Below are 15204 nucleotides of genomic sequence, written 5' to 3'. Positions count from 1 at the left end.
CAAACAACCCAATCCAAAAATGGGCAGAAGATCTAAACAGACATTTCTCCAAAGAAGATATACAGATTGTCAACAAACACATGAAACAATGTTCAACATCACTAATCATTAGAGAAATGCAAATCAAAGCTACAATGAGGTATCACCTCACACCAGTCAGAATGGCCATCATCAAAAAATCTACAAACAATAAATGCTGGAGAGAGTGTGGAGAAAAAGGAACCCTCTTGCACTGTTGGTAGGAATGTGAAATGATATAGCCACTATGGAGAATAGCATGGAGGTTCCTTAAAAAATTAAAAATAGAACTACCACATGATCCAGCAATCCCACTACTGGGCATATACCCTGAGAAAACCATAATTCAAAAGGAGTCACGTACCACAATTTTCACTGCAGCTCTATTTACAATAGCCAGGACATGGAAGCAACCTAAGTGTCCATTGAGATATGAAAAGATAAAGATGTGGCACATGTATACAACGGAATATTACTCAGCCATAAAAAGAAACAAAATTGAGTTATTTATAGTGAGGTGGATGGACCTAGAGTCTGTCATACAGAATGAAGTAAAGCAGAAATTAACACACCATTGTAAAGCAATTATACTCCAACTAAGATGTTAAAAAAAAAAACAGGGCTTCCCTGGTGGCGCAGTGGTTGGGAGTCCGCCTGCCGATGCGGGGGATGCAGGTTCGTGCCCTGGTCCGGGGGGATCTGGGCCTGCGCCTCAGGAGCCTGTGCTCCACGGCTGCGTGGGGGTGGGCCACGGCGGTGGGAGGCCCGCATACCGCAAAAAAAAAAAAAAAAAAAGAGGAAATGGTGTTATTTGTAGTGAGGTGGATGGACCTAGAGACTGTCATACAGAATGAAGTCAGTCAGAAAGAGAAAAACAAATGCGATATGCTAACACATATATATGGAGTCTAAAAAAAAAAAAAAAGAAAATGGTTCGGAAGAACTTAGGGGCAGGACAGGAATAAAGACACAGACCTAAGAGTGGACTTGAGGACACGGGGAAGGGGAAGGGTTAGCTGGGACGAAGTGAGAGAGTGGCATGGACATATATACTCTACCAAATGTAAAAATAGATAGCTAGTGGGAAGCAGCCACATAGCACAGGGAGATGAGCTAGGTGCTCTGTGACAACCTAATGGGTGCGATAGGGAGGGTGAGAGGAAGATGCAAGAGGGACGAGATATGGGGATATATGTATAGCTGATTCAGTTTGTTATAAAGCATAAAGTAACACACCATTGTAAAGCAAATATATTCCAATAAAGATGTAAAAAAAAAAGAATAAAAAAAATAGAGCTCAGATCAGGGTGATCTCATGTATTTTTCTAAATATAATAATTATTCACATTCATTGAATTATTAAATTACAGGGTTATTAATAAGCTAATAAAAAGTTGCAAACTGGCTAAGAGAAAAGTTTGAGTTAATAAAAAGTTCAACTATTATAATGTTATTAGTGATTCAAACTCAATTAAGTTAAATGTCTCCTATTATCTCAAGGATGGAGACTTAAAATCCACTTGTATTATGTAACTATTCAATGAAAGTATTTAAAATTAACATCATTTAAACAAAACCAAAAAGCCTGATTTAAAGGTTTCACTGCGTTTGGTTTCCTGCATAAAGGCTTTAATACATGCATTTTATTTAGCACATTTACACACCTAGTAAAAACTGCTTACTACAACTATGCCTTAACCAATAGGTTAATAACTAGCATAAACTCTGATAACACGCATGAGAATAGAAGACAGCCTAGGTTCGATTCCTTAGACTTTACCACTTTCTTGCTGAGGACCTTGGGCAAATTACTCTGAGTCTTGGTTTACTCACCTGTAAAATGGGAGTAACTGGTATAAGTAGCTACCTCATAGCATGTTTAAATGAGACAATCTATATACTTAGAAGAGAGCTTGGCATATACAGGCATATCTCGGAGACACTGCAGGTCTGGTTCCAGACCACTGCAATAGAGTGAGTATCGCTATAAAGTGAGTCACATGACTATTTTGGTTTCCAGTGCATTTAAAGGTTATGTTTATGTTTATTCTACACTGTGGTCTATTAAGTGTGCTATAGCATTGTTTAAAAAACAATGTACATACCTTAATTAAAAAATAGTTTATTGCTAAAAAATGCTAACCATCATCTGAGCCTTCAGTGAGTGGTAGTAGTAATATCAATGGTCACTGACCACAGATTGATGACAACAAATATAATAATAATGAAAAAGTTTGAAATATTGGGAGAATTACCAAAATTTGACACAGAGACACGAAGTGAGAAAATGCTGGTGGAAAAAATGGCACCAACAGATTTGCTCTACACAGAATTGCCAACAAACTTTCAATTTGTTGAAAAAATAAAAATGCAGTGCCTATGAAGTGTGATAAAGTGAAGTGCAATAAAATGAGGTATGCCTGCAATAAATACTCAATAAAAGTCAGGTATTACTAGGTCTGCATATCTATCATACAGATTTTCAACAATTCAAAGACACATCAGTATGACTATAGTTACTGTGGCACCGGGTGGATATGTCACTCTAGCTCAAGTCCTACCCAGTGGCTTCCTATCATAACTGGAATAAAATTCAAAGTTCCCACCTTGGTCCTGCATGATCTGGCTTCTGGTCACCTCTCAGACCTCATTGCCAGTCTAGACACTTTTGTACCAGCTGTTCCCTCTGCTTCAAACACCCTCCCCAAGGCTACAACCTTCACTTCATCTAGCTTTCTGTTTACGTATCATTATAGGAAGGTTTTTCCTAACAACTCCATTCAAAAGCTTTCTGCCACCCCTTCCATTAGCTCTTTACCTCCTTATCTGCTTTATTTCTCTTTATACTTATAATTAGTACTGGGTATCACATTACAGATGTATTTATTCATTTGTTTTTTATCTGTCTCCCCCCACTAGAATGTAAGCTTCATGAGGTCAGGGAATGCATCTTATACACAGCTATGTCCTCTAAGTTTCTAAAACACTGCTTGCATTTAGGAGGCTCTCGACAAACAGGTGTCAAGCAACTGAATTAAATAACTAAACCGAATACAAAAATGCATCTCACACGGTTGATCTCCATAAGGGGTTTATAATCTTGTATGGAAGAAGAAACAGTCACAACGATTCTGTGTTATTATTGCCTGAATCACTTTAAAGTGATTGCTAATGAGTGACAAATTTTCATTATCTGCTTCCAAGGGTTAATTGTTGGATTTAAAAAAGCCCTTTGTGTATACTCATTAAATTGACAATAGAACTCACAGCTGAGTTAATTTAGCCTCTGGTTTGCTGGTCATCGGGAGCGAAACTGTTTTCTGCCTTACGAGGCACACACACACAAATGTACTTGGAATGTGCCGTATATAGCGTGACTAGCAGACATTTCATTTGGCAGACCTACTCAGTCAAGGCTAAGGTGCGGTTGTAATCAGCTGCATCACCTTTCTAGTCATTGTATCCTCTAAACAGGTAGTGAAAAGCCCTGATTCTACCAGCTGATTCTACTGAAAGCCTAGGCTCACATTCCTGAAAACCAGTTGGTCACACAACTTCAACCTTCACTGAAGCAAAGGAATAAGACAGCTCTCCTTCCCATTTCTATGTAACGCTCAGGCTTACTGTGAGGCTTCAAGAAGAAGGAAGCAAATTGCAAAAGCAAAAAAAAGAGTGAATGTATCCGATTTAGAAGACACCATCTTTCCTAAACTGCAAAGCCTCTGAATGTTTGTATGCTGCCGTGGCTGCTTTTACAAAGGTCAGTCCCAATGGTGAGCCTCCCGAGATCAACCGAATAATTTTGAAAACTTCTTTATATCAGGAACAAAGACATCAATTCACAGTTAATAGAAACAACGTTTGTAAAAGGTCAAACCCATTCATTTTTTAAAAAGCTTTCCAAATTAAGGCAAAATGATTGGTTACTTAATGTTTTATACCTTCAGTATTAGTTTTAGATGTGTCTCACACACAGAGACACACATGTGTGTCAGGGACTTGCACAATCCTGGTTTTATCTCTCACTGGCTCTGTGGCCTTGAGCACGTTATCTTACCTCTCTGCTTCAAGTTCCTCATCTATAAAATGGATGGTGTTTTCTACCTCATACTGCCTGCCATGTAATAAGTACTGGACAAATGCAAAGCGTTGAATTTACCCATTTTGTATCTAGAATTTACTACTCTCTCCTGATAATCATATTCTCCTCCTTCCTTTTAATAACAGAACTACGTCTTTTAGCTTGGTGCATGGCTGCCCAGCAAGACCACACTCCCACTAGGTGTGGACAAGGGTCTAAATTCTGGTCAATGGGATGTGGGCAGTAAAGGTGTGTATGGCTCCTCTGAAAGAAAGGAACTTGCCCTCTGGCTCTCCTCCCTCAGGCTGGAACCTGAGAGCAGGAGTGGTGACTGTCTGACCAAAACCACACACATGACGCCCAGGGGTAGCAGCCCTGGAGAGGGAAGGTGCTAAGACCCGCAGGGCTCACCCTGAGCCTTCCTCCTCCCTGGGTCCCTCATCTGCTGGGACTTGCTGTGTTTGAGAAAAATAAACTTCTATACTGTTTATGCTATAATTGTTTCTGCTGAAGTGGCCAAATTAATACACTAACTAATGCTAGCATATTTACTCAATTTTAAATTATAAAAGTTCACAGCCAGGCATCTTGAAATCTATAGTCATTCTCTTCCATATTGATGATCAATTACTTGATGTCAAGTCCTTGTTAGGGGAAGACACCCTCCTCCTGCCCAAATTAAAACACTTGGCAGGTCACAGGTACTGTCTGGGTCCTGGCAATGGACACCTGGATGACTGTGACAGAAATCGAGAAGGAAGGTCCCAGCAGTTGTCCAGGGAGGGGGCTGTTCAGGAAAGTCATGAGGTCAGAGCACAGAGTGCGTGTCAGGGCTGGCAGTGTAAGACCCTACTTGGCAGGTCCACCTACCAGCCTGAGGTAGTTCTGTAGCATCTGCAGAGGGATCATAGAGGCATAGGTCACGCTACTGAGGCAGCCTTCCTGCGGCCCTGTGAGAAAGAAGCAAACGGAAGGAAAAATGGGCTCTTCTTGTGAACTGTATAAATGATCAAAACATAAAAGAGCCTATCATAAAAGACACAACATGTTTATTGACTTATGTAGGCAGAGCTGACATTTAGCCAAGAGGCACCAGTGTGCCTTTACCATCGTGAAAATACTGTAACACTTTGTATTGACTGACAGCCCCTGCTGCTGGCCTCCCAAGAGCTCCCCAGCTGCCCCTACCTTCCCCCGGGAGCCCACCCATCTCCTGTCAATCACTACCAGGGCATTCAGATCCGGGCTCCAAAACTATAGCTTATATTTGCTCTGATTGCTGGATTCAATATTTTACTGTTTATAAGCAAATGTCATCAGAGATATTCCCAATCCTCAGAAAGTTCTAGCCTTGCCAGCGTTAATGTACGGGTGCATTCCCAAACTCTGTCCCCTGCCCCCAACCCCCTTCCGTGATCAGCCACTCTCTCAATATGGTGTTTCAGCCTGAAGGAATTTTCTGGAATGGTCTCACACTTTTTTTAAACTTAAGTATCATTCAAGCAATAAAATAGAACTTTATTAGTTCAAAGTGAATTTTTAAAAGCTCCATTCCCAAGTCTGGGAAATGCATGATGAAATCAGTAGCCTTTTAGAGTTAAGGGCTGAGAAACTGAGAATTTCTATACTACGTACTAGCTTTATGTACTCAGACAAGAAAATCAATCTCTCTGAGCCTCAATTTCCTTGTACATGAAATGAGGATAAACATAAATACGTATCCTAATTGGGCTGCTGTAAGGATTACAGGAATTTATACTTGTATTGTGCTGTAAACAACAGAGCCTAGCACAGAGTAGATGCTCACTGAAATTAGCCTGTACCCTAATAATCACATGGACTTGACAGCAATAAAAGACACTGCTCTTAACATGGTATCTGTCACTCTCTTATAAGCACATCAATTTGTTCCTAAAGAGAAATGCAATCAGAATCTCAGCAATGATCAGGACAGATGTCACCACAGGTATCAGAAACATGGCTTTTGATTTTCCTCTTCTTAAACATTTCAAAAAACATCTAATTACTTAGTAGTGGGAGTCACACATGTGTGGCCTGAGGACACAGGACAAAACCATGCAGATTCAGAGCCTGTGCTGTGAAACACTCACGATGCAAAGTCTCCCAACATCACCTCAGTCTGGAATACCCTTACCTGACAAAAGCGCAGTGACCTGCTCTGCTTTATTCGTTCTCATAAAGTCCCATGGGGACTGGGTGAAGCTCTGACCTGCTGACCACGGCACATTTCCTAGTTCAAAAAAAAAATAAAATGAAATATCAAGAGAAGCTTAAAAGTAATTCTTCTTATAAGAGTCAATGAACGATCTCCTGTGTGAGACCCCAAAGGACTCCAGAGCTTAGACTGTCAGAGACACAGACTATGGAAAGGGTCACACAAAGGGTTAACTCCCTCGTACAATTTTTGTGGATGGTCAAGAGGAGGCCTTCAAGCTACAGCCTTCTCCAAAGCTGTTCTTACAAGGGACTGAAAGAAACCTGGTGAAAATACAACCAAACATGTCCAGGGTGAAGTTTTCAAGGACAAAGCAGATCATAACCTTTCATGGTTCTTCCAGTGCCTGTTTCACAAAGCCCGAGCACTTTGGATGAGATAACAGGTCCTTTACGATCTGGTCCTTGCCCCACTTTCCAACACATTTTTGGATTCTAGTAAAAACAGTTAACTTCAGGGGCTCAGAATAAAGCAAACCTTTTCACGGTCTGGGCCCCCTGCTCACTCTTGCTCAAAAAAGGGTCCCAATTCGTAAGTGTCCACTCTGGGGAGGCATTAGTCCTCAGTACTTGTTTCCATCTCTTCCTTCCACAGATCAATTCTCAAATACCTATTCTCAGCACACCTCCAACACACGTGCATACCCTACCTGTAACTCACTGCTTCTCTGTTGCCCTTGGTCCCTTTAATCCAGTTGAGGTTATCAATAAAGTTACTCATATACGTACGTAATAACAGTGGTGTGCAGGCACGCCTTTTATTGTGCTCTGCTTTATTGCCCACTGCAGAGCTTGTGTTATGTACAAACTGAAAGCTCTTGACCCTGCATGGAACAAGTCTATCAGCGCCATTTTTCCAACAGCATTTTCTCACTTTGTGCCTGTGTAACATTTTGGTAATTCTCACAATATTTCAAACGTTTTCGTTATTATTATATTTGTTATGGTGATCTGTGATCAGTGATGTCTGATGTTACTATTGCAAAAAGATTATGACTTGCCGAAGGCTCAGATGATAGTTAGCATTTTTTAGCAAAAAAAGTTTGTTTTTTTTTTTTTTTTTTAGCAAAAAAAAGTTTTTAAATTCAGGTATGTACATAGTTTTTTAGACAATGCTATTGTACACTTAATAGACTGCAATACATTATAAATAACGTTTAAATGCACTGAGAAACCAATACATGTGACTCGTTTTACTGGGGTATTCTGCTTATTGCGGTGGTCTGGAACTGAACCCGCGATATCCCTGAGGTATGCCTGTAACTACCAGTTATCAAGTGGCCACAGCCAGGTACTAAACGAAAGCCTTTACCACAAAACTCAATGATTTTTAGATCTGAAATGCTTCTTGGGTGCCCCGCACCTCTGGGACAAGGATGAACACCGGAACGGTCAGGCCTTAGCACCCACTGCTCACAGAAGTACCTGGATCTGATGCTGGTGAATACCCATTTGCCTTCCCCAGTTTCCAGATCAGCTGGATGAGGGCTGAGGGTGGAGGGCCATTTCATTCAAAACACAGCCGTGAGGACTTCGTTTATTTGACCCCTGGGCAGAACCACCCCTTAAATAATACTGCACTTTCTGGGCAAATGTGTTCCTGAGAATCATTTATGACTTATTTTTTTAATGCACTTCTAAAATTATATAATAATTCTTCTGTAATAATTATTTTATGATAATAATGATCCATAAAATTAAGTTGTGAATAATTTGGTTTAAAACCTATTGGTAATATATGTTTTGAAAGTGATTTAGCATATATGTGTGAACAAAATAAAATACTTTCTAATATAATAAGCTGATACATTAATCGCATGGTGAAAATTGCCCTGCCCTCAATCTTGACTATTCTTTTGCAACCTGGTGCTATTGAAAATACACAGGCTTTCCTATAAGACAGGCTGGAATCTGAGTCCTGACTGTGTGACCGCAGGCAAGTTAACTTGTAACCAGTTATCTGTAAATGAGCCTGCTGTAAGGACTCACTAAGGTCTGTATATAAATAAAGCTCCCAGCACAGTCCTGCCATCACAGGAGGTTCCCCATAGACGTCTTAGCTTGACAGGAAAGAAACTAACCAGGGACAACTAACATTTATAGTACACTTACTATGTTTACCAGAAAGCAAATCTTATCTTTTGAAGTTCTTTGGAGTCCTAACAGAAACAACCAGGTATCACCCTGACTCATCCCAAGTGGGAGCTCTGACTATATCTTCATTAAAGTGCCTCTTCTAACTCTAGACTTTATTAGGACTCCCATCCAAAGGTAAGGTGTTCATACACTACTGCATCTCTGGCACAGCCCAAGTACAAGCTTGGAGCTGTGTTCAGAGCTTGTGTATTAGCAAAGCAGCTGCAATGTGGTTTCTTGCATTTATCAAAATAGCAAGTGCAATCACAAAGCCTCATCAAGGGCTTTCATGTTCTTTACTCTCTGGATATTATTTGAGGCATAAAAGCATTTTTATACCAACAGGCAACATTATGTAATGGTTGCATTATGAATACTCAAGTTTTTCAGCACCAGCAGCTGCCACAAGTGAGCTTTGAATGTATTTAATCAGTGAGCTGCGTATCAGGTTAGGGAGCCCATGAATGTAAATAAACCCAGAAATTTAACTTTCCCTTCATTGCTGGACTGCTGATACCTAACGTGATGGATCGCACGCTGCTTGCACCGAGGCCAATGCTAGAGTCAGTGGTGCTATTAAACGTCACGTCTTCCAGACTCCACCATCCATCAGAAGAGATTGCTTGGAAATGATTTGTCAGAGCTTGACTCACTGCTTTTGAAAAATCATCCCATGATGTCTGTTTGCGAATATTTAAAGCACATATTGTGTTTTCACATTCAAAATCGTCGGCACCGTAGTTGCCTGGTTGAATCTCACCCACTGAAATCCTTAAGGGTATTTTAAGAGCATCTGTTGGAAGAATGAAAGAATTAGGGGGAAAAAATCCTGACAGGATAAAAACCAGCAAAAATCTTACATAAAACAAACAGATATAAACATTTTAAAAACAAAGCAAAGGGCAGCTATCCTTTTTTAAATATCATCAATTGAATATTCGTCTACTGGAGTAAATTTTGGTCTCCCAATCTCTTCACAGTTTCTCTGCAACCATGTTGCTTGAACTGTTTATCTTTCCTTGTCTCTTTGGCCAGTTCTACTTCCTTGATTCTTTCCCTTCAGCAAGGTTCTCAAATTCTTTCAAAAAGCATCTGAGAAAACTAGAGCCCTCTCTTGACCTCTCTATATCAACTTTTCTCCTCACCTTCACTGATAACATCATGAAGAAGGCAGGTTACAGCTGCGTAGGTCAGTGTGCTTAGGACAGTGGTTTCGGACTCATACAGACCTTGGGCTGGGCCTCAGGGTCAGCTTTCTACTTAGCCATGTGTACTTGGTAAATGGCCTTGATCTCTCTATGCCCCAACTTCTTCCATAAAATGGAAGGAACGTACAATTGAGATGCTATGAAGAATAAATGAACTCATGTTTGCAAGGGATTTAACACACTATTTGTTTAACACATTATCTGTTAACGCACTATCTCACAAGAACTAGTAAGTACTTGATAACTGGTGAACAGTGCAGTAGAAGCTTTTAAAATGATCTTTCCAATCTCTCTGTGACACCAGCGGACTGGGGCCCCCTCCCAGGTGGATAGCTCCCCATGTACTTGTTTTCATGAACTGAATTATATGCTTACCAAGAGCCACTTGTGTTTAATCCCAAATCTTCTATGTCTGTTGAACTCATTACTGTAATTAGTAAATTAAATATTCCAGATACTGATGAGATGAATTACTATTCCTATGAAAATCAGAACACTTTTGAGACTGAACAGAGGAACTGCTATAACCAAGTTTTTAGTGAGATATGGAGGAGACAACTACATAAAATTAGAAAAAAATTAATTATCTCTAGACAGATACTGCCTTTAGTTTGCTTCATAAATATGTTTACGTCCTCAAACAACAGAAACCACAGACAAAGCATTAAAGATGTGGTTTGTTCAAATAAGAACATGCGGCACTTCAATCAGCAGAACCACATCAATATAAAGAGCTTCACCCAAACGTTGATGAAAGAATTACCTGGTGTGTTTTAAATGAAAATGAAATGTTTAAAAATATTTTTATGATCCTCTTCTTAAACTGACTTTTTTCCATTAACTGACCACCTACTAGATTTTATTTTTGGTCTTCATGTTACTTAGCAGCTTGTGACACAGCTAATCTCTCTGCTCTCTGATAGACTCCTCCTGGATTTCCTCACACCTCATTGGTCACCCTCTAATGTTGTTCCTTTGCTGGTCCCTCCCCTTCTTCTAGATTTCTTAATGAGAGTCTTGCAAGGCTTGTTTCTCTTAGTTTTTCTAGCTGTGTTCACTGCCTTCGAGACCTCATACAGTCCCATGACTTTAAGTACCATCTCTAGACAGCTGACTCTCAGATTTATAAATCCAGCTCATACTCACTCCAGAATTCTTGCTGACGTGACATCTCCTACATAGATGCGCAGACATCTCAAATTCATAATTCAGAACATAACTCCTAATCTTCGTTAGCAAAATCTGCTTCACCCACAGCCTTCCCCTAGACAGCTGATGGCAATGCCATCCTGCCAGCTGTTGCCATCCTGCCAGTTGTTCAGACTGAAAACCCTGAAATTATCCATGAATCCCCTCTCTCATACCTCACACCTAACCCATCAGAAAGTTGTGTTGGCTCATCTTTGGCTATATCCAGAACCAAAACGTCCTCATTTACTACAATCCTGAACTGAGCTGTCATTACTGGCTCTCACCTGGAACACTACATTAATGGCCTAACATTAGGCCTGTGACTTCCTAGTTTTTTTTTTTTTTTTTTTTTTTGACAAAGCAGCCAGAGATACCATTAAAACGTACACCATTCTTAATTAGGAACATTGCCAGGGTTGGCCTTTTACAATTAGTACGAGATTTCTTTGATGTTATCTTTTCTTAATAGTTATTTTAAAAAACTTTTTATTGGCGTATAGTTGACTTACAATGTTGTGTTATTTAGAAGCTCACTTATGTTTAGTAAGTTGATAAAAGCAAAATTTAAAATGAGATAGCTAAAAAAAATAAATAAAATAAAATGATAGCGAACAAATGTCTTTTTTTTTTTTTAACAGGGTAGGAATACGTACAATGTTCCTGAATTAAAAAATGACAAAAACTCTTAAAAAAAAAATGTACACCAGGTCCCGTCACTTGTAAGCTCAAACACTGAAATGGTTACCTTAAGTCCCAACAATGGCCTACAAATTCCCCCATCCCCTCCTGCAACTTCTCTGACCTGTTTTCCTACTTTTCTCCCCTCACTCGTTATAACACAGTCAATCTGCCCTGCTTGCGGTTCCTCAGACACAACAGATATGCTCCTACCTGTTAGGGCCTCTGTCCACTTGATGCTCTGCCTGGAAAGTTCTTACCTGAGAGATCTACAGAGCTGCCCCTTCCTCGCCTCCAAGTGTTTGCTCAGATATCTTACCAGTGAGGCTACCCTGTCTATCGTTTTAAAAACTGAAACCCACCCTCTCACTCTCCATCCCTCTTAGTCTTTTCCATAGCACGTATTACATCTCATATACCATACAATGAATTATTGCTTATGTTTATTGTTCACTTTCTGACTCAATGTTAGAATGTAAGCTCAAATCCAACTACTGATACAGCTGGCTGACTGGATGGACTGAGTGATAATCCTGATATAAGAGGTCACAATATTTCATCTGATCTAGACTCCATATTCATAAACCCACAAGTGAACTTTTCATAAATGTTCAGAAGTATATACTCTTAAAGATGGAAGGGACCCAAAAGATCATCAATTATCTTCCTAGACAGGTAGGCAACCAGACATTGAGAGATAACTGACCTGCCTGCCTACATTCATATGATCAGCTAATAGCACACTAGACGGCCATGAATGATTTCTCATAGCTTCCTAGTCTCATGCCTAGAAAGACAACCTAAGTCAGAAGAAAAGAGCAATAATTATTTAAAAGCTGTCCAAGGTCAGTCAAATACAAGGAAGACCTAGCATTATTTCAGTAACAACTAATTCTGTAAAAAGCCATTCTATGTGGAAAAATATAATTACCCCATTTATAACCAATTAAGTGTTTTGTAGCAGCTAGGGTTCAAAGAAGGTTAAGAAGAGAGTGAGAAAACTGTAGTTGCATTAATATCTTTCCCACAGTCCCAGAGGCCCCAGCAGTGTGGATGCAGCATGAGCAATGCAGCTGCAAAGGGCACTCACTCAGATTCTCCAGCAGGTGCTTGCAGTCATCAGTGGCGACATCATGTGCAGTCCGATTACACTTATCTCTTTTTTCTGGCTCCAGCCCTCCGTGCCTACACAAGACTTGTAGGCAGTTCTGTAAAGAGACGAACTCCATTACCTCACATCCAAGTGAATAAACTCAAGCGAAAACTCCAAGGGAAAATTCAGTTGCCTGTAGCAAGCAAATCAGGAATTCTCAGCCAGAAAGCTTCTTTCCCAGCAACCCAAATACACAGATTAATCTAAACACTGTCTCCAAATGAAAAGCAAACAGTGCTTCATTTACATGTGATTCACAGGATCGAAACACGGCTCCACAGAACAGCCTCTTAGGTTTCAGGAGAAAAAAATTAGCTTACTCATCACTCAGTTTGCAGAGTGAAATTAAGGGAAAAAGACTTCAGCAGACAGTATCCTTTTACTGTAATTTGGAAATATAAAGCAAAAAGACTTCTGCTACAACCAGACGCACCTTGCTATCTTCTAGATCGGGCACTGCTTTCCTGGCCATGCAAGTGCTGGGCTCCAATTGTAACAAGTCTGTCCCAGAGTCCTTGTAAGCACATATACATTTGAGATCTTACACTGTCTTACTTTATTTATTCACACCTACAAATAGGTGTGAACACCATGTTGACTGAAGTTTTAGAAAAACATTCTCAATAGATATTGAAGTTAGGTGCCCTCTCTTTTTCAGTTTTTTCTTGTGTTGCTCCAGGAAATCTCCATTTAAAAAATATCACTAACCTATGAACTGAAAGGTCGTAGTTTTCCAAAATTTTTCAATTCAAAGTGGTAGGCAATTTATATGCAAACATTTTCAAATAAGGAACTGCATGGCAGGATATTACATCAGGATATTTATCAAGGAACTCTGCTATTTCAACTTCTGCCACTTCATGATTTGTCTGTTGATTTCCCACCACAGTAAGCACAAAACTGAATAAACCAGAAACCATGAAAGGGAACTAACAACCAAAACAAGCACTGTCCTTCTCTTCGCTCCCCTACACACACACACACACACACACACACACACACACACACACACACACACACACACACACACACACGCACGCGCGCTCTGGGCTGACTTCCACTTCTGACAACACAGTAAACTACGCAGTCTGAACAGCTTTCTCTAATTGTGCTGTAAAACACTTTTTTTCTGTTTTGTAAAACATGTCTTTCTTACTGATGTATAATATCCATATAGAAAAGTACACAAGTGTGCAGCTTGAAGAATTATCACAAAGTGAACATACTTGTGTAAGGAGCACTCTGGAAGCCTCCTTAATGTTCCATTGCAATCACTAGCCCCTCCCCTTCTCCCCCAAAGGCAGTTACTACTGTGATTTCTAAGATCAGAGATTGGCTTAGCCTATTTATGAATTTTATATAAATGGAACCATATTACAGATACACTTTTATATTTGGCTTCTTTTCATTCAACGTAATGTCTGTAAAATTCATCCATGTGTTAGGAACAGTTATAATTCAATTCATTCTTTTTAAAAATTACTGGGTGGTATTCTATCATATAGATATACCACAATTTACTCATCTATTTTCTTGTTGGTGGACATTTGGGTTCTACTATAGACATTCTGGTACGTGTCCTTTGGCGGACACATGTACATATTTCTGTTGGGTATATGTACAGACTTGGTCTTCTGGGTCATGGGGTATGCACATGTTCTGTGTAAGTATAGACTGCAAAGAGCTTTCAAAAGTGGCTATACCAATTTCTACTCCCACCAGGAGTATACCTGAGTTCCAGTTGCTTCATATTGGCCCCAAAGGAAATATAGGAAATCCCTAAGCGTCAGAAAGAAAAACAAAGAGTAAGCTGAGACCACCAGTTAAGTGAAATTTGAACAGGAAGCCAGTGCTGGTTTGAGGACAAAGCCAATATAGGGAATCTTTTTGGATGCTGGGGGGATGGGAAACTAGGCCTTGGTACCTGCACAATGGAGCCACTGAGCCAGAGGACCTTTGAATCAAGAAAATCTGTCTTCTGCAAAGGGACCGACTTGGACGTTGGTTTCTCACTGCTCAAGTCGGAGGGATCTTCTCTAACAATTGTAATCAAAGTCTAGCTTTCACTGGTCTGGGGCTCAGGTTTAAAAACAATCACTAAGCCAAGAAATGAACTGAAAACTAAGTCAAATACATAAATTTTTTGTCCAATTGTTATTACTAATTTGTACAAAATCAATAAATGTATAAAATATTTAATAAAATTAACTCTAATGAAAGATTTAAGTAGAATGCAATCTGAGCATTAAACTTTATGAATTCCCAGATGATAAGAGATAAAAATAATACATTTATTACACAAGTTAGTACTTGCAGCAAAAGCAGGTAAGAGCCAAAACAGACCGGGGGGTGGGGGAGGTCTAAACCTGCCAATATAAATGGTTTAATCTACGAATTTTGGTAAATCATTTAACCTTTTCCTGCTCAGTTTCCATATCTGTGTCTCAAATATCTGTATTTCTTAGGGCTGTTACATGACTTAAATGAAAAGACGGGTAAAAAGC

General features: G+C 39.7%; 1 protein-coding gene across 2 annotated transcripts in view; it reads right to left on the bottom strand.

Annotated features, from left to right (window-relative positions):
- The window catches only part of CTTNBP2 (cortactin binding protein 2), a 154264-nt gene that overhangs the window by 38203 nt on the left and 100857 nt on the right, over nt 1-15204 (bottom strand). For both annotated transcript variants that reach the window (XM_004269849.3, XM_033428227.2), the window contains 4 exons: nt 12638-12755; nt 8988-9263; nt 6255-6350; nt 4970-5049 (listed from right to left, as the gene is read on the bottom strand). In XM_004269849.3, coding sequence (XP_004269897.1) covers nt 4970-5049; nt 6255-6350; nt 8988-9263; nt 12638-12755 — 570 coding nt within the window. The remainder of the gene's footprint in view (nt 1-4969; nt 5050-6254; nt 6351-8987; nt 9264-12637; nt 12756-15204) is intronic.

The sequence above is a fragment of the Orcinus orca genome, chromosome 9 (genome assembly GCF_937001465.1).
Source record: "Orcinus orca chromosome 9, mOrcOrc1.1, whole genome shotgun sequence".
In the NCBI taxonomy this organism is placed as follows: domain Eukaryota; kingdom Metazoa; phylum Chordata; class Mammalia; order Artiodactyla; family Delphinidae; genus Orcinus; species Orcinus orca.
The sequence above is the reverse complement of the archived record's forward strand: the minus strand, read 5'-3'. Positions and strand labels throughout refer to the sequence as shown.